This window comes from Orcinus orca, chromosome 8 (assembly GCF_937001465.1).
Source record: "Orcinus orca chromosome 8, mOrcOrc1.1, whole genome shotgun sequence".
In the NCBI taxonomy this organism is placed as follows: domain Eukaryota; kingdom Metazoa; phylum Chordata; class Mammalia; order Artiodactyla; family Delphinidae; genus Orcinus; species Orcinus orca.
The window spans coordinates 42,370,876-42,390,645 of record NC_064566.1 but is presented as its reverse complement, the minus strand read 5'-3'; the positions used below and the strand labels follow the sequence as shown (position 1 = coordinate 42,390,645).

At 45.2% G+C, this 19,770-nt stretch overlaps 2 protein-coding genes across 24 annotated transcripts in view; one reads left to right on the top strand and one right to left on the bottom strand.

Annotated features, from left to right (window-relative positions):
• The window catches only part of BMAL1 (basic helix-loop-helix ARNT like 1), a 104,107-nt gene extending 87,293 nt beyond the window's left edge, over positions 1–16,814 (top strand). For 7 of the 13 annotated variants that reach the window (XM_033404460.2, XM_049713794.1, XM_033404455.2 and 4 more), the window contains 8 exons: positions 2,042–2,288; positions 4,057–4,163; positions 5,547–5,697; positions 6,476–6,564; positions 8,101–8,224; positions 11,156–11,249; positions 15,287–15,389; positions 16,141–16,814. In XM_033404460.2, the coding sequence (XP_033260351.1) occupies positions 2,042–2,288; positions 4,057–4,163; positions 5,547–5,697; positions 6,476–6,564; positions 8,101–8,224; positions 11,156–11,249; positions 15,287–15,389; positions 16,141–16,301 (1,076 nt within the window). In that variant the 3' untranslated portion in view covers positions 16,302–16,814. Of the gene's footprint in view, positions 1–2,041; positions 2,289–4,056; positions 4,164–5,546; positions 5,698–6,475; positions 6,565–8,100; positions 8,225–11,155; positions 11,356–15,286; positions 15,390–16,140 lie in introns of all 13 variants that reach the window. The other 6 variants (XM_033404463.2, XM_033404468.2, XM_033404465.1 and 3 more) reach the window with 4 other exon arrangements.
• Positions 16,815–17,608: 794 nt separating this feature from the next.
• The window catches only part of BTBD10 (BTB domain containing 10), a 72,071-nt gene continuing 69,909 nt past the window's right edge, over positions 17,609–19,770 (bottom strand). For all 11 annotated transcript variants that reach the window (XM_004279168.3, XM_033404474.2, XM_033404475.2 and 8 more), the window contains one exon: positions 17,609–18,710. In XM_004279168.3, the coding sequence (XP_004279216.1) occupies positions 18,400–18,710 (311 nt within the window). In that variant the 3' untranslated portion in view covers positions 17,609–18,399. The remainder of the gene's footprint in view (positions 18,711–19,770) is intronic.

Genomic DNA, 19,770 nt, shown 5'->3' with positions numbered 1-19,770 from the left:
CTTCCTCCTCTTCTGTCCCCAGCCTTCTTCTCTTAAGAGTATATATATACTCATCCATAGGTAATGTCATCTGCCCCCTTAGCTTTCAATGACATTTATATGCCACTAACTTCCAAGTTCATATGTCTAGCCTGCACTTCTCTTTTGAACTCCAGATTTGTAAATTAACTGCTTATTTAATCTACCTGCTTGGACATCTCAAGGGCATCTCAAACGTGATATATGTAGAAGTAACCACCTGAGCTTCCCCTCAAAGGTAAATGGCACTACTGTCCATCTAGCTGTGCGTGCTAGAAGCCTGGGGGGCACCCTCACCCCCTTTCCCTCCCTCCTGATCTAGTCAGTTATAATGTCTTGCTGCCATGAATTGCCCCTGCAGAAGTTATCTGAAGTATGTTTACCCACCTCCATGTTTACTGTTACTATCGCTAGATGGAGGCTACCCTGGATCTCACAGGCCTGGTGAAGCAGGCTCCTCACGCTTTCCAGCCCCTCACGTGGCCAGAGTGACCTTTCTAAAAGCAAATCTTGGGACTTCTCTGGCTGTCCAGTGGTTAAGACGCCACGCTTCCATTGCAGGGGGTGCAGGTTCGATCCCTAGTTGGGGAACTCCGCATGCCACGCGGCGTGGCCAAAAAATAGAAGAAGAAAAAAAGCAAATCTTCATATCAGCCCCCTGTTTTAAACCCATCAGTGGTTCCCGCTGCTCTTGAAGAAAAGTTTAAAATCCTTCATGTGACTTTGCAAACCCCTGCCCCTGACACTACTCCATACGTTTGAGACTTGCTAACCTCCTTTTGATGCCTCCAAACCCTTTCTACCCAAAGTCTCCGTATGTTCTGTCACCTCTGACGGGAATGCCCCTCTCTCGCCACCAGCTCCCCTCCCTGACTCACTCGAGCTCGTCCTTTAGAGTGGACCTCAATGTCTGTCACTCACTCCCTCCCTCAGGCTGCCTTATGTCTGCTTGTAGCACCCTGTAGGGTTTCTTTCTAACACTTGCTTACAGTTGCAGTTATGTAGTTATTTGTTTAAAATATCTCTCCCCCATTAGACTGTGAATTCCACAAAGGCAGGTCTGATTTGTTTTCCACTGTTTCCCAGTAACTAGCACAGACCTGATGCTTGGTAAACTATTCCATAAGGATGTGTTACTGTTGGAATCCACAGGTGCTCCACACTTAATGTGTCCCAAATTGAAATCTTTTCTCCCCCTCCTCTGAAACTTACTCTGTATTCTCTGCCCTGAGTCAATAAATTGTATAATACCAGCTAACCACTCAATCTGAAAAAGTTGGAGTCATCTTTATTTTCTTTTTTCATACCAAATATTTTGATACTCATACCAAATCCCAGCAGTTCAAGCTCAGAAATTTCTCCTGTGTCCTGCCCTGCCTCATCTTCACGGCACTGCCATGGTACAGTCCTCAGCATCTCGTGCATGTCTTCCAGTTCACCCAACACTCTCCTCCTAGAACATCCAAATCACGATGTGATTTTGCTGTTTCCCCACTTAAACACCTTCAGAAGCTCTCCATTTCCTACCTGAAAAAGGTTAACACATTTGTGTGCAAATAATCCAAGGCTCCGACGATATGCTCCCAACCTGCGCTTCCAACTCTACCCCCAGCGCCTCCCTTTTCCCTTCAACCACACGGAGATTTTGCTGTCTCCTGTACAGGATGCCTCTCTGTGCCTTTGTGTGTTCTCAGACCTTTACAGATTCTGGTCCCTTACCCAGTGCTCATCCTTCTTGATCCACCTCCTTCCTAGTTCTTCGGGGCAGCCTTCTCCCCAGGGAGATTTAGCTCCTGCTTCCTTGGTGCATGTGATGCCCTTTTGCTGTAACCAGCTCTACAAGGCGTATATGACACTGGATGATACCTGTTTTTTCTGTCTTCTGTCTCACTAGATGCTAACTTCTGGACAGTAAGGCTTTGGTTTTTATATTTTGATTCCCTACCTACATCCCCCGACTAGGCTGCCTGTGCCCCCAGGCCCCAAAGCCACACTGACATTGACCATGGACTTTGCTTTCTAGCAGATCGAAAAAGCTTCTGCACAATCCACAGCACAGGCTATTTGAAAAGTTGGCCGCCCACAAAAATGGGGCTGGACGAAGACAACGAACCAGACAACGAGGGGTGTAATCTCAGCTGCCTTGTCGCCATCGGACGACTGCACTCTCACATGGTTCCACAACCGGCGAACGGGGAAATCAGGGTGAAATCTATGGAATATGTCTCTCGGCATGCAATAGATGGGAAGTTTGTTTTTGTAGACCAGAGGTAAGAGTCTGCACATTATGCTTGAACAATGATGGTAGAGGGTTTTCAACCCTGAGTAAAGCAGAGAAGACTGGGCCATCGGCTGTCTTTCTTAGGGATAGAGAGAAGGAAATGATGGGTGTATCTGATGAACAATGAGACCCAGTGGGTTATCATCATAAATACAGAGATTTTTCTCCATGTCATTCTTTGGCATGTAGAGACAATGAAGTGGGGTGGTTTGATGTCCATGGCTAAAAGAGAAATAGTAGGCATAGTATGCTATCTGAATCCATGGAAGGTTCCAGGACCATTAATTACTGTGACTGAAATTCTGGCATGTGGGACTCGGAAAAGATTAGTCCTGAGCTGTCAATACAGTCAGTCATCTGCTATAGTAACCCCATATGGCAATTTAGTTTTAATTTAATCAATTTAAATTAAATTAAAAATTCAATTCCTCAGGCTCACTAGCTACATTTCAAGTACTTAGCAGACACATGTGTCTAATGGTATCCATGCAGAACATTTCTTTTTTTTTTAATTAATTTTTATTGGAGTATAGTTGACTTACAATGTTGTGTTAGTTTCTACAGTACAGCAAAGTGAATCAGTTATACATATACATATATCCACTCTTTTTTAGATTCTATTCCCACATAGGTAGAACATTTGTCTTCTCAGAAAGTTCTTCTGGACAACACTGATCTAGTCCAGTCTCATTTTTTATGGTGGTTGAACTGAGACTCAGCCTGAAGCCTGGCCTTCTCCAGAATTCACAACCCATCGGCAGTAGACCTGGGCTAAGAACCCAGATGTCCCCAAATTTCCACTGTTCTCTGCTGCCTCCTTAAGAGTATTCACAGGGTAGTAATTTTTCTGGCTATTAGATAATAGTCACTAAATACTGGAAAAGGAGGCAGCCACCTCTCAAGGTCCTTGTGGGCCCCGCTGCTGGAGCGTCTGGTGTTTGGTCATCCTGCTAAAAAGCAGCCGGTAAATTGGAGAAGCTTTGCCCTGGAGTTTAGAGTTCGACCACATTTTTATCTAATACAGTTACTACTTTTAAACCTCCTAAAATTTGATATCTTGTGCTAACAGCCCCTTTGAAAGGATTCTTTGCTTTCTTTCCCTCTGTTTTTTTTTTTTTTGTTTTTTTTTTGTTTTTTTTTTTTTGCGGTACGTGGGGCCTCTCACTGTTGTGGCCTCTCCCGTTGCGGAGCACAGGCTCCGGACGCGCAGGCTCAGCGGCCATGGCTCACGGGCCCAGCCGCTCCGCGGCATGTGGGATCTTCCCAGACCGGGGCACGAACCCGCGTCCCCTGCATCGGCAGGCGGACTCTCAACCACTGCGCCACCAGGGAAGCCCTCCCTCTTTTTTTTTTTTTTTTTTTTTTTTTTTTGCGGTACGCGGGCCTCTCACTGTCGTGGCCTCTCCCGTTGCGGAGCATAGGCTCCGGACGCGCAGGCTCAGCGGCCATGGCTCACGGGACCAGCCGCTCCGCGGCATGTGGGATCCTCCCGGACCGGGGCACGAACCCGTGTCCCCCGCATCGGCAGGCGGACTCCCAACCACTGCGCCACCAGGGAAGCCCTGTCCCTCCCTCTGTTTTTATAGCCCTGATTAAAGTCAGTTTCATGAGAAAAAAAAAAAACCCATGTAGTAAGCCCTCTGAACCCACCCGGCTTTGACCTTGTTTTCACTGGCTGTAGCGGGATTCAGCTGGTGCAGAGATGCTGTTAATCGTCTGAATGGCTTTTTCTTTTTTTAAAAAAAATTCCCTTTTAGGGCAACAGCTATTTTGGCATATTTACCACAAGAACTTCTAGGCACCTCATGTTATGAATATTTTCACCAAGATGACATAGGACATCTCGCAGAATGTCATAGGCAAGGTAAGCTGGGTTGTACAACAGGTCTTAAGTTTAAAGTGCCCCCCCTGCTTCTAGACTAGTCCACATAACCTCACAGAGAAATCTGCCTCTGTGACGTGGGAGTCAACCAGCCCAGGAGTCTTCAGGCCAAGACATCTGTGAGGAGAGGAGGCTACTGCTTCGCCCAGCCCCATCTAGCCCCTTACGGATAACCCCCTACCCCACTGCCTAGCAGATTTCTATACTTGGGCCAGGGCAATTTCCGGAAGGCATCTCTTGTTCAGAGGATTTATCTGGACCCTACAAAGGTTTCGTATGGCCCAAACGGATCCAATTCTTTTCTGCAAAACCCTGCATCGCCTCCTACATTTCCCTCTTGATTAATGGCATGGCCAAATGTGTAGCCTCCTGAGATGGAAACCAACATCGACTCCCTCCTTTACTTTTTCCTCCATCAGAACTGTTCATTCACCTCAGACATGCATTTCCAAAGAGGCCCCTTTCTGCCACCTCCACTGCCAAGACCCTGGTTCAGCCCTTGTACCCACCTGATAATTGTGACGGACTCCTAACAGGCCTCCCCACTCGCTTCTGTCCGCAGTCCATCTTCCGTCACTATCCCATTTATGCTCTGATAGATCGAGCCTGGTAATGTCACATCCATGCTTAAAACCTCCTGCCTTTAGACTCAAGCCCAATCACCCTTGACAGGCATTCAAAAGGCCCTCCACCTTCTGGCCCTGACCCACCTCCTCAGCTTTACCCCGCCCCCATCTCCGCCTGCAGAGGCCTGTGCTCCAGCCACACTGACCATCTCTCCATTCCCTGCCCTACCAGGCCCTGCCACTCCTCAGGCAGTGCTGGGTTCTTCCCTCTCTCCCCTTGGCAGACTTGTATTCATCCCTCAAGACTGATCTCCTCTGCCTCTCCTGAGGGCAGGAGTCACATCCTGTCTCCTCTTTTACCTCCAGTGCCTGGCACATGAAAGATGCTCATTACATGTTTGTTACATGAAAGAATGAGGTTTCCATAGGTGAGTGACCTCTCTGAATCCAAATGTCCTAAAAATGCTGTACTGCCTTCAGGCTTTGTGATGGGGAAATAACATGGGCCCTTTGGACAGTGCCTTCTCGTTGTGTGGTGTTTACTTCATAGCTGATTCCAGTTAGATGTCTAGAATGCAGTCAGTTATTCCCAGAGCCTTCATTTCATACACTCTGAAGAACAGTGGCAGGTTGGAAGGCTCAGAGTCAGACCCTCAGAAACAGCCTGTTCTCTGAAGCGCCAGCTCCCATGGCTCATTAAGGAGGGACGGCCTCGGAGCCCGAGCGCACTTAGGATTTGGTTAGTTTAATGCATTTGTCTGAGGAAACAATGATGTTCATGGTCTCTTTGTATTTTCAGTTTTACAGACAAGAGAAAAGATTACAACTAATTGCTATAAGTTTAAAATCAAAGATGGTTCTTTCATCACACTACGGAGTCGGTGGTTCAGTTTCATGAACCCTTGGACCAAGGAAGTAGAATACATTGTCTCCACCAACACCGTTGTTTTGTAAGTGTTTTTCGTATATCAGAAGCTCCCTTGCTTCACAGGGAAATGCCTTGGGCCCCTTACCTGGGAAAGGGGGTACAGGTGACAGCCAGTATTGCATCCTTTACTGCCGTCTTGCTGATATCCTGTGAAGCCTTGGGACTGGCGGAAGCCAAAAGGTGGTTAACGAGGGATGAGCTTCAGTACTCATACCTCTGAGGCCCCGGCTGGTGGAATTGCTGCCGGAGACAGCAGCGTTTCCTACCCGGTAAAGCCTTTGCGTTCCGCAGGCCTGGCATCCACTGGTATCACTATGGAGGGAAGGCTTGGTAATCCTTGAGAGGCTCACCAGCCCATACTGGCTTTGGCTGAGGAGGGGCGAGGATCTGCGCCCCCAGGCTGGCGGCCTGAGCCCCTGGAATGCCCCCTCAAAGGCTGCCACCTGCTGGGTGAGCAGGGAAGGGAAGGCCCTCCTCTTTGGCCTGCTCCCCACATCTCCTTCCCCATGAGGTCCAAACCCCCCACCTGTAGGCGGAGCCGATCGAGGGGCTGGGGGCGGCAGTGGGCTGCTTCAGTCGCCACCTCCGCTGGACTGCGCCCCACCTGCACCAGGGAGGCCAGAGGCCGGGGTGCTGTCCATCGTGTCCTCAGACAGTGAGGAGACCTGTGAGCTGCTCAGACACTTCATTTCGTGGCCTGTCCAGGTCCAGAGTGGACACCGTACACTTTGGCCAAGGTGAAAGGTGCACAGTTCTGAGCAGGCCTGACTCACGTTTCCTTGTTGCTGGGATGTTCACAGAGCCAACGTCCTGGAAGGCGGGGACCCAAGCTTCCCTCAGCCCACAGCATCCCCCCGCAGCATGGACAGCACGCTGCCCTCTGGAGAAGGTAACTATGTGCCGCCGGGACGTCTGGGCTTGCCCCTGAGAAGCTGCTCGTGGCCCCCATCCCTGAGCCCCCGGTATTTGGGGTCCCCGGCCACCATCTTCTGTGGAACAAGGGAGGCCTCGCGGGGATGATCACTGAGGACGCTGTCATCTTACTTTCTCTGTTGAGCCTGGAATGCCGGGAACTTGTTTGTACCTTTGCTGAGGCTGCCTGGACCCCGGAAGCCTTGACAGGGCAGCTCCTGCTGCCTGTGCTCTCCTCCCCCTGGCTTCCCAGGGGCTGCGATGTGAAGTGCTCTCGGGGATGGCTGCCGGGATCCCGTGGTGGGAGGAGGGTGTCTGTCAGCACCGGGGTGTGCTGTACCCGGCGGGGCCCTCCCCCGGCTCGGCCTTGGCCACTGCGCTCTGCACCTGACTCCTGCTTCCTCAGGCCTCTTCTTGCATGGCTTCAGCCCCTGCCTCTGCATCGATGAATCCTACATCCGGTTTCATTCCTGAGCTCCAGATCTGCCTTTCCGGCGGCCTCCTGGGCGAAGCCACCTGGAGTCCCACAGGCACCTATAACTCCGCACATCCAGATGGGTTCTCTGCACACACCCTCACCCACAGTCTGGTCGGTTAAGCCAGAAACCGTGACTCCTACCTCTCCCATTATATCAAAACACACACTCCTGTCCCTTCTCTTTAAACCTCTCCAACCCCACTATTGCTACCTCACCCTCCCCATCTGTTGCTTGGCTTCCTGCAGGTAACTGCCCAACTCTAGTCGCCCTGCCCTCCTCTGCGCCCGCGTCCTCCACTGCGGTTCATTCTCCACACGGTGAACTTGTGTTTTTCTGTGTCAAGCACTTCGGTGCCCCTTGTCCCCTGTGGATACTGTTCAAATCTGTTAGTGTGGCATCCAAGGCCCTTCACGGTCTGACTGGTACCTGCCTCTCAGTTTCATCTGTCACTCCTCCATCCTCATTTGTAATGAGTTTCTTGGCGTAGTCTCCCAAGTTGTGTCCTGCCTCAGTGCTCTTGCATACACTGGTTGCTGTGCCTGGAATACTTTCCCCTCCTTACCTCTCTGCCAACCTACTTTATGCTCCTCTCTCAAGACTGAGCTCAGAGTTCATTTCTTCCAGGAGGTTGCACCTGGCCCTGCATGAGTTGGGTGCTTCTTGCTGACCTGTAAAACTTATTGCAGTTTGTTCTAGCCATTGTTTATCTTGTGTGTCTCCCCATTAGACTGTGAGCTCCTTGAGGGCAGGGATGCCGACTTATCTCTGTGACTCTGGTGTGCAGCCCAGTGGCTTTCGGCCAGCATATGTTGAGTGCATGAGGAATTAGAAGCTTTAATATCAACATCTCTGATCCTGGAAGGAAATCTGAGCTTTTCCCTGCCGGAATGCCTTTTCCTGACAAGCTGTGGCTCTCATGTCCCTCAGGGCACAACCCTAAGCTTGAACTTCAAGTGGATCATGGGATGAAGTGGATTTAATTTAACACATAATAGCATTTCTCCCTCTGCTTTCTTCCCCTTTCCCACTCTCAGATTCCTCTGTTGTAGGTGGCCCAAAGAGGACCCACCCCACTGTTCCAGGGATTCCAGGGGGAACCAGGGCTGGGGCAGGAAAAATAGGTCGAATGATTGCTGAGGAAATCATGGAAATCCACAGGCAAGTAACACCTAGTTGTTCCCTTAAACCAGTGTTCTCAACCCCAGGGCACTTTGCCCCCCAAGGGATGTTTTGTTGATGTCTGGAGACATTTTCGGTTGTCACAACTGACTGGGAGGTTGTTGCTAAACATCCAGTGGATAGAGACCAGGGATGCTGCTTGCTAAACATTCTACAGTCACAGGACAGCCCTCCCAAGCCCTGACCCCTAAGGAAGAATTTTTCAGTCCAAAATGTCAGTAGTGTCGAGACTGAGAAATCCTGCCTTTAAATAAGGAAGCTAAACCCAAACAGGCCAGAGCTAAATGGAACTCTGGGAGGCTCAACTTTCTCATTACTTTGTATATGACCCAAGGAGCTTCCCAGTGGGTAGATGAACACTAACATTACAGGACTGCAGGAGCAGAGCTGTGAACTGCCTTGATCTGGGCCTTAACAAAACATTAGCTTCTTCCAGTCAAAAAGTTGCCTAGGGTTAGTAATAGAGACCAAGCAAATCAGCTAGTAATAGAAGCTCCCTTGGGCGGAACTCCTGTTCCATATGAAAGAGAAGAAGCTCTGAAGCAGTTTATCGGGGTTGAGTCCTAGGCCTCTGCTTAGGAGATTCATTTAACTTATTGGACTCTGTTGACTTCAGCCATAAAAGGGAGGCAATATCTATCTCCCTGAAATTGCCCTAGGATTGTGAAAGAACTCAGGAAAGTTCCTAGAACTGACATGTAGCGAGTGTTCAAAAATTGTTAATTAAGTCTTTAAGAACAGTCATTGAGAGGGAAGCAGTAATTATAAGTCCATTTGAATTTGGGCAATGGAGAGGGTGGTAACCAGGTCCTCAGGCACACAAACTTAATGGAACATAATCATAGGATCCCTGCTGCCACTGGATTGATTCTCTCAGGAGAATTGGAGGCTGGCCTTGTTTTCTAATTGGCCACAGTGGGGCTCTTATCCCAGTGGGATAACAGAACAGCACAGTTCTGTTCCAGCCCTTCAGGAATGACGGATGTGGCTGTTTGAAGATACTTCAGGAAGGTGTGGGTGCAGTGTGCACTGATAATCTGGTGCTGATCAGTCCCGGCATACCCTGTGCTTTGCTCGAGACCATCCAAGGACAGTATAAGACAGTCCTTGAATGCAAAGGTCTTACAATCTTTGCGAAGCCGGTTTTCTTTATGATAAAAGAAAAAACGGAGAGTGCATGGGCTGAAGCAAGCAAGGGAGGACGGTTTGAACTTGGCCTTAGCTGGGTTTTATGATGAATGTTGGGTGTTCCTTCTAGAAGAGACAGGCACACGCTGGAATGGGCGTGTGAGTGGTGTATTCAGGACACAAAAAGCAGGCCATCTACCTTGGCAGCCTCTTTGTAGAAAGGAACCACAGAGCTGTGATGGGAGATTGCTAAGAGTTCTAAGAAATGATGTTGAACAGTTGAGACTGGATGAAAATTGGAAGACCCTGTGCATTGTAGGATGCTGAGCAGGTGTCCAAAGTGGTGTGTTAATAAGCATCGTGGATGCTGGGAACTTCCTTGGTGGTCCAATGGTGATGACTCCGCGCTTCCAGTGCAGGGGGTGTGGGTTCGATCGCTGGTTGGGGAACTAAGATGCCACATGCCGTGGGGCACAGCCAAAAAACACCCCAAAAAAACAAAAAAAATAAGCATCGTGGAAGTTGGATTGGAATAGGAAGAGATGAAGGTAAGCATGCTTAACAAACCAGGAGTGAGGCCGACCTTACAGTGATAGTAGTGTCCAAAAGAGAAATCAGTAATTTAAGGACTAGATATTGAAAATGAAATAAGTAACTACGAAAAGGCAATTCTAAGATAGGGAAGCTGGGGAAACAGTGGTTCCGTAGATGTAGGTAGGGAAAAATGGGAGACATTCAACAATTTTTCAGTAAGCAATTAGTAGTCATCTGTGTGGGTGAAGAACACCTGGTATTTAGTTGTATCCCGCCTTTCAGAAGCCTATGATCCAGGAAAGAGAGAGAGAGAGAGAGAGAGAGCTTGTTTACTCACAAATTACAGAATTAGGCAGTACAGGCCAAAAGCTAAGACTGCCAGGCAGTGGAGGGGTCCCTGGGAGACCCAGAAGCTGCAATCATCCATGTAGGTGCTAAGAGCCTGGTGGTCACGCAGCTGCCATTCAAGTTTCCCTAAACTCTAGCTGCGGTGCCAGGTCATGGCTTCCTTTGCTGAGGTCCTTCAGCTTGACAAGAGTTTATGTGGATTTACAGCTCTAAGTCTTTCCCTCTGTAAACCTACTATGCTGAGAAATAAGCTGGCTGAGGAAGGTTTGGACCCATTTTCATCACCTGTTGCCTTAGAAGATGACAATGGCGACTGCTCACTTGAGGCCACTTTCTAGGTGGGGCTGAAACCACTGCAGCACCCTCCATTTCCTGAGTAGTCGCTAGCTAAGCAGTGTTTGTAGGGTAGAGAATAAGTCATCTGCTGTGGATTCTAGTTCACTGTATCAAAGATAGAATGCCACCAACTCTGAGATCTGGATTCTGTGAGCAAATGAAACTGGCCACCTACTTGAAATTCACAAACCTGAAATCCAAACCCTAATCCAAGGGCTTTGTCAGTGAGAAGCTTGCCTCCAGGATCTGTGTTCTAGATCAGGTGCCTATGGGATATATCCAGCTTATCACCTATAAATAAAGTTTTATTGGAACACAGCTATATCCATTCACTTGCATATCATCTATGGCTGCTTTCAGGCTACAGTGGCAGAGTTCAGTAGTTGTGAGAGACCACATGGCCTACAGAGCCTAAAATAATCACTCTCTAGCCCTTTACAGAAAGTTTGCCAATCCCTATTCTAGATCTTCATCCTTCTTCTCACCCCCATCCCTCAACAAAACACACACACTCCAATGAAAAAAAGGAAAGGCAATGTAACTAACTCCTCTTTTCTCTGACAGGATAAGAGGGTCATCGCCTTCCAGCTGTGGCTCCAGCCCACTGAACATCACAAGTACACCTCCCCCTGATGCCTCTTCTCCAGGAGGCAAGAAGGTAGGGCTGATGACTCTTAGACTAAGGCCCTTCCTCATCCAGAGAGCTCTTGCCCAAGTTCTGAAATACTGGAAGTGGGAGTATATAACTGTGGTTGCTGAAACAGGTAGGGCCCTTTTTTCCTCCTTGAAGTAAATGCATCTGTGTTAGGTGAGGTACAAAGCATACCAGTGGAGCTAGGGAGCCTTGCTGACATTGTTAGAGGATTTATCCCATGTGAGTGGGGGAAGGCAGAAAGAGATCTTTCTAAGGATTGGGGAGCTATCAGTCCATTGTATGGAGGGAGGAATTCAAGAGATCCCGTGAGGGAAGGGTTAGTGAGTACCTAAAACTGTCTAGTTCTCTGCCAGGAGTTTTCAAGGGAGAAAATACTGTTAGTGTCTAGTGCAGGTCCTGGAAACAGTGATACCACCAGCAGTCCTTCGGAAGGCAAGTCATGCCTTTGCAGTTGCAGAATACTTAGGTATCTGCCTGGGTTTCCTACGATGGGACAGCATTGAGTACAAGTAGTTTATCAGTCGCCAGCCCTCATGAAGAACTGGCCAGAAGACTATATTATAGTCTTAGAAACCAATAATCTGTTTTCATCTTTAGTGCTGATGAGAGAATTTACAAGCCTAGGCCAATGTTGATTGTAAATCATAAATCTATAGTGTCTGATGTTAACATAGGTTAGGCTGCTGCAAAGGCCAGCATCTTGAGACATAGTCTTCCTTCCCCTATCTCCTAAGACATGTACACAGAGAAAGAATATGAGTAATTTACATAGGGCACAAACTGTATCAAAAGCAGGACATGGGTTTCCAAAACTGGGCTCCTCAGAGACTCAGGTTACCAGGAGCTGTGGTGCTGCCAGGTAGGATTGGGGCGAGGGGCAGGTGATGAGGAAGACAAGGTAGGAAGACTCCTGCTTCTAGGGAAGCTTTACTTCTGAAAAATGACTCTTCTGTAAAAGTGTTTATTTGAAAAAAGGTTTTGCTTCCCCCAAAAAGGTTTGAAAGCCAATAAATTAATGGGTCTGGGTTTGAAGCCTAGCCTTGCCATGTGCTGGCTATGTGGCCCTATACAATTTTTTAAGCCTTAGATTTCTCTATAATGCGGCTAACATAGGTTAGGGCAGCCAGCATCTTTGCACATGAAGTCCTCTTATGAAAGTATATATGTGAAAGTGCCTGGCCTTCGGTAATGACTCAGAAGATAGTACTGACAGATGAAGTCTGGGCTGGGCACACCCCTCCCCCCTGCTCGCAGGCTGAGCTCTTAGCTCTGTTCTGTTACACCGCTAGGTCCTTCCTCCATACTGGATCTACCATCTCCCTAGCACGGTATCCCCTTCTTTGTGTCTCAGTTCAACTTTTAGGCACTTGATTTCCTGGTACCAAGAATCCCCCTACTCTATTTTGGAAGGTCATCACTCCAGTTCAGTGCTTAAATATTACTCAGGGAACTTCCATATACAATCTCTCATCTATCCTCACAACCTCATAGGTGACAAAATCCAGGCTACCAAATGTTACATGACTAGCCCAGAATTTAGTAAGTATGGCCCCAAACTAAATTCAGGTCTCTTGACTTCTGATTCTTTTCACACCAACAAATGCCAGAGATCTAAAAGTATACTCTGCATCACAAAGCCCCAAGTATTTTTGAGGCATTTTTGGAAAATGTTTTCTTTGGGCTTATGAAAGTGGGTCTGAGAAGAAATTCTGAATGTATTCTGAGTCATCAGCAGCAGGACCTTCTAAGAAAGGCATCTAAACAAGATGGAGTTAAAAATGACAGCATTAAATAGTGTACCAAAGCCACAAAAGTAAAGGTGGCCGCAGGCTTCCAACCCTTCCCAGTCACTTTCAAAATTGGCAGGTCCAAAAATGAGCCATTTAGCCTGCCTAAATATAATAAAAAGAGGAGGCTTAGTGAGCCTCATAGGTTCCAGGAGACTCTGGACATCCAGAAGTACCAAGGCAGGGTGAGATAAAGCAGCAGTTCCCTAAATGTCATCTGTGGTCTTTTGGTGGGGTTAGGGAGAGGGCATCTTTTCAGGGGTCTGCATGGTCAAATGTATTTTCATAATAATGCTAAACAGGTTTTTCTCACTGTGTTGATATGTGAACTGATAGTGAAAAAGCAATGTTGGGTAAGACTGCTGGTGCTTTTACAAAAATCAAGCCTGTGGCACCAGAATGTACTGACAGTGTATTTCACCACCATATACTCACAATAAAATAATAAATTTAAAAGCCAGCTTCATTTAAGAATGTCCTTAATAAAGCAGTAAAATAATTTTATAAAATCCTTGAGTAAATCTTTTTAAAACTGTTACAAAATGGGAAGTGTGCATAAAGCACTTGTGCTGCACACAAAGTAGGATGTTGTCTCAAGGAAAAGCACTTGTGCGACTGTTTGTTATAAACCGAACCCAATCACCTTTTTCATAGGAAACCATTTTTACTGTCGCAAACTATGGTTTTTCAGACTTGGGTATTTAGTGTACATTTTCTTGAAAATGAATGAACCTGCGACTTCAAAGAAAACAACTGACAGTGATAAAATTTTAGCTTTCAGGCAAAAATTAGAATTTTGGGGAAAACTTGTGTCTGCTACTTTGAGCTTGACTGCTTCCCAAAACTTAAGATATTTCTGATGTAGGTAATATTAACAGTGGTGATGTTTTGATGTTGTACAATGAAGTGTGTCCACATTTGGAAGATCCACGTAACTCAGTGAACCAGTATTTTCCAAATGACTGATGTAAGATATTTCAAAATCATGCAAAGGTAAAAAAGATCCATCCTAATTGCCTAGATACACCAATGGATTTCAACATAAGAGTATCAAAATTTCATTGATATGGTTTCAAACTCCACATTGCAACTAATCTTTAAGAAACTTCAGCTTGCTGAGTTTTGATGTAATATCAAAGAATACCACGATTATTTGAAAAGGCTGTTAAAATATACCTCCCTTTTCTAACTGCCTATCTATGAGAGGCCAGAGTTCCTTCAGATATGTATTTCAAACAACATACCTAAACAGACTGAATGGAGAAGCAAATGAGAATCTAGTTAAATTGTTAAGCCAGACATTCGATTTGCAAAAAATGTAAAATGACACTTCTAACTTTTCGTTATTTTTGAAAATAGTTCTTTTTCATTAAAATGCTATTCATGTTAATGTGTAATAGTTTTATTATATTTTTTAATGTATTAGCTTTAACTTCACATATAGTAAGTATTGACAAATATAGCCTGTATAAACAAAAGCTCTTTGGAGTCCTCAATAATTTTTAGAGTGTAAAGTCTTTTTGAGAGTCTCTTCAAAAAGTTGAATTGCGGAGATAAGGTTGTAATGCCATCTACTGGCAAGGCCTGAAATCACTGCCTCTCCTGAAATCCCAGCTTCTACCAAACTGTTTCCGCACCTACATCCAAATACTTCTCAAAGGTGCTTTTCTATGAGACTCAGTCATGGGGGGTGGGGAGTTGGGGGAGACAGAGTTCTGCTACTGAGGAGTGGTCATAATACTTCTCAGTAGCCTCTCTTAAGAACTTAAACCGGTGGTTACTAATGTTGGCATCTGTGGTATAACTATAGTGATGATTTATTCTAGTGTTTTGTTGTTCATTTGCGACTCCTCAGAGCTGTGTCTCTTCACAGTGTAACAGCCCTTTCTTCTTCAGCAACATCTGTTGCTGTAAGAAGTTTTCCTCCCTTACAGGGGACCTGCCCAGCTGGGCTCCCTGAGGTTTAGTCCTTGGCCTTAAACATGTGAATGCTCTAGGGATTTTATTCAGCCTTTAAATTGCCTGTGTGGGCTGAATCCAATAAAGAGAAGACTAGTCTGGGGGAGAGGTTTTTTCCTTACTGTGACCATTCCTAAGAGTCTCTGCTGTGAAATCATCCGATAAGAAACTGAAGCCATTTGAAGCTTTTTCTCCCCACCTTCCTCTTTTCAACATGCTTCATTTTCTTGGTGACACTGCATAAAATACTGATTGAAACTGCTGATGATGAGAAAACTTTACTTTTGTTTGTAGATTTTAAATGGAGGGACTCCAGACATTCCTTCCAGTGGCCTACTACCAGGGCAGGCTCAGGAGAACCCAGGTTATCCATATTCTGATAGCTCTTCTATTCTTGGTAAGTAGCATTATTATTCACTTCCAATGCAAAGAGCTTGCAAAAAAACATGTGGCATAAAGTCAGTTTTAAGAACTGAACTGGAAAAACAAACCAGTTCTAGGTAAACTTGATAAGAACAAAGTAAAGGTTTAAAATTTGTTTAAATCTTTACTTCAAAGTTGAGTTTAATGGTTGGATTCTCGCTGGGGTCCAGGTCTGTCCCTCGAACTCAAGAGGCTACAGTGCCCTGGACATGGGCTTTCTCCCAATGTGTGGAACATAATCTCTTCGGAGGGAGAGCCATGCAGGTTCAGATAAAGCCTAAAAGGGTCATCAGTAAGCATTTCAGAGGGTATTAAAAGTCATTAAGCCAATGAAGAGTTTGCTTCTCCCACCCCACCCATCTTTTTCTCTACTTAGCTTTCTAGATCTTTTTTCCCCTAATCTCTATCTTCCTATTTTGTTCCTTCTGTAATAATTCTCTCCTTATAACTGGTTATATCAGAATATTAAAATGAGGTCAACTCATACTTGATACTCTTCATTGAATTTTAAGTACTTTCTTCTTAAAAAGTTGGGTCTTCCCTCTGAAAAACACCAACGTTAAAAAGAAATATGGCAACCCACCCCCCCAAAAAAGCAGCCTCTCTCATCCTTCTCACCCTACTGTTAGGTATAACGTTCTTATTAAAAGTGTGCTTAGGAACCGCTTACTAAAGTTAAACATGCTTTGGTATTATCACTGACCAGTCTTCATCTCTTTGCACAGGTGAGAACCCTCACATAGGCATAGATATGATAGACAATGATCAAGGCTCAAGCAGTCCAAGTAATGATGAAGCAGCAATGGCTGTCATAATGAGCCTCTTGGAAGCAGATGCTGGGCTCGGTGGTCCTGTTGACTTTAGCGACTTGCCATGGCCGCTGTAAACACTACATGTTGCTTTGGCGACAGCTACAGTATCAAAGTGCATTACTGATGGAGTTATACAGTCTGTGAAGCTTACCGGATAAGGAGAGAACAGCTTTTATGTACTGTCTTCATAAAAGCCATCTCAGAGCCATTGATACAAGTCAATCTTACTATGTGTAACTTCAGACAAAGTGGAACTAAGCCTGCTCCAGTGTTTCCTCATCATTGATGATTATTGGGCTAGCTGTGGATAGCTTGCATTAATTGTATATTTTGGATTCTGTTTGTGTTGAATTTTTTAATCAATCATTGTGCACAGAAGCATCATTGGTAGCTTTTATATGCAGATGGTCATTTCAGATGTATGGTGTTTTTACACTACAAAGAAGTTCCCCACGTGGATATTTCTTATACTAATTGTATCATAAAACCGTTTATTCTTCCTTGTAAGAATCCTTTACTATAAATATGGGTTAAAGTATAATGTATTAGTTAAATATTTTTAATAAATGTTTCCCTTGTTCTATAAATATTGTTCACATTTCAAATAATTAGAAAAATCCTACAGGGAAAAAAATGCCACAGGGCTGGATCATCAATTTTCCATGGTGGGTGTGTGTTTAAGGATGAGCCACACCAAAAGCATTTACAGTGCTTTTCTGGCCTTCATAACAATTCTAGGGCATACATAATTTCCCTGTTACTAGTTTAGCTGTACTGTATTTTTGCTATACTGTAATTTCAGTTTCTGTGAGAGCAAAGAAAGATGTTACTGCTTAAACACAAACTGCAAATCCTCTGAAATTTTACAAAATCAAGATTAGATAGAACAGACTGGCTTCTCTAATGTACAACTCCTCTACTACTCACAGCTGTATGGCTTCAAACAGTAAGTGACCCTGGACCCAAAGCACCTAAATACTTCTGATTTCTTCATGAATTGGGCCACAGAATATTAACAAAACGAAACAAAAACATTTTCATGAAAAATTTGCTAGGCAGAACATCACAGTATAATGGAGAAAACACTGAACCGGTGTCAGAATTTGGCTCTGAAACTTAAGGTTACTGTAGGACCTAGTAAAGGTATTTCATCCTTCATATCGGTTGGGCTAGAAAATGAAAATATTCCCTTTTCAGCTCTAACAATGTTTTGGATTTATATTTTATAATTAGTGGGGAATATAAGTGCCTCATCACACATATACCAAACTGGAGTTCCTTGAGCTACCTGGTTTCTAGTTATACTGACACCAACAAGACAGGATATCTGCTAATTATGAGATGGAAAATCTGGTCAAGGTGGTTATAAAGATCAGAAACATTAAAACAATGGAATTTTATTTTGATGAAAAACGAGTTTACAATCATTTAGTAAATGAAGAGCAAACACTTCATCTTCCTATCCCATAACTCAAAAAAAATCATTAGTAAATAAATATCTGTGAACAGATTAAGGGTAAGGCAGACTGGATAATAAACCACCTGATGTTCACACTCCCTGCATGTGACTCACTTGAAAAGGATGAAAACGGCACTGGAGATAACTGATATGGGCATTGAATCTCATCCTAATCATTCAAATAAGCCCAATGATACTCATTTTTTGCTCATCATGGGCAGCAAACTATACACATTTCACTGAAAGAATACTCTGATAGAAGCACTTATTTAAATTATATTGTGCATCACAACTATAAAAATGGCTTGAACAGTTCCACTTAACCACCATATATAAAGTGCAACTATATAATATTCTACATTTTATCTGGGGTGTGATGAATATCAACCTAGACTGAAAGTACCCCAGCTGCCAATTTCCACCACTTCTGAAAAGATCTAGATGTGTGAAAAAGGACTGTCCCCCATACAAAGAACCAATTCCACAAACCTACCGGTAAACAAATACATTTATATAACTGGAACCTCAAGATGCTAGAGTTGTACTCACTTAAAAAACCATTCAGCTACCTTTGGTCTTTAAAAAAGTCTACACTGCAATATCCTAAACATCTGTGCATCTCACAGTGCAGAGAGTGGCCTTGCAGTGCAGGATGAGGAGAGTGCAGCGTCACTGCGAAGAGTAGCATGCTATGGTTTCAAGCAACATCACCATCACAGCATCGGATTCTGTGCGTCAGGATCGAGGTCATTGTTGCTAGAAGGGGGATGGATAGGGAGAATATCCAGCTCATCCACTTGAGGAGTTGGGTGCATGACCACCAGCTGGTCCTGGGGAATGTCTGCGGCAGCTGCTGCAAGGTTGGTGATAGATTTACTCTTTACGCACTGAAAGTCTACATGCCGACTCTTTCCTTCTTCCTTCTCCCAAGACATTCGAATAAAGGGCCTTTGGACATAGTTGTAAATCACTTCTGGGCGGCCCCCAGGCCTTTTCTTTACTTTTTCTTTGTAGGTTGGATAACCTGAAGGAGAGGGAGGTTTTAAAAACTGAGGATACGCACACACACATGTATGCACACCCACATGGGTCCCTACATTCCTCACCCAATTTAACCTAAAGAGGGTTACTGTAGTTCTTGAACAAACAAAACAAAGAAGGGAATTCAATATTCTATCCCCTTGGTCATTAGTTCAACAGCAAGAAACTGAAATTCTACTGATGTAATTCACAAAACCTCCCACCATCCACCAACTACCAGAATAACATGCGGAAAGCATGGAGGGGCTGGGTCCCTAATACAATGGTATGTAATCTAGTGCATCATGGGCTCTAGTTGTATATCCTTAATATCCCTGAACCCTTCCTTCCGCAGGATTATCTGGCCTCAAGGCCTGCAACTTACTGCAGTATTAGCCTTCTACTTTTTTTTTTTTTTGTGGTACATGGGCTTCTCACTGTTGTGGCCTCTCCCGTTGCGGAGCACAGGCTCCGGACGTGCAGGCTCAGCGGCCATGGCTCACGGGCCCAGCCGCTCCGCGGCATGTGGGATCTTCCCGGACCAGGGCACGAACCCGTGTCCCCTGCATCGGCAGGAGGACTCTCAACCACTGCGCCACCAGGGAAGTCCCCGTAGCCTTCTACTTTCTTTAAACGTAAATCTCATCTTCATATTTTTCTGGGTTTTTCTTTCCTTTTTACTGTTAAGTGACAAGGAGCCGTAGAACTCTCCAGCTTCGCTAATTCCAGGTACTTCTGCACCTAGGTCAGCAAAGCCAATATTTTAACCCCTATATCATTTAAATGTTACTACTCCCAACAACCAGGCAGTTCATTTAGATTGGCAATGGACAAACTGCCAATGGCCAAAGCAGCTGTGGACAAAAAAAAAACGTTGCTTGCCATGTCAGTAAACAAGGATGTTGCGGCCATCAAGCCATCAGCCACTGCAGCCACCCCCACCCAAGGATGCTCCTGAGGGGAATTCAGGATGGAGAAAAACAGGATACTGGCCCTAGACAGTTAAGATGCGTATTAAAGGAATAATTGCAACAAGCCTAGACTCCTGCACCTCCCCAAACATA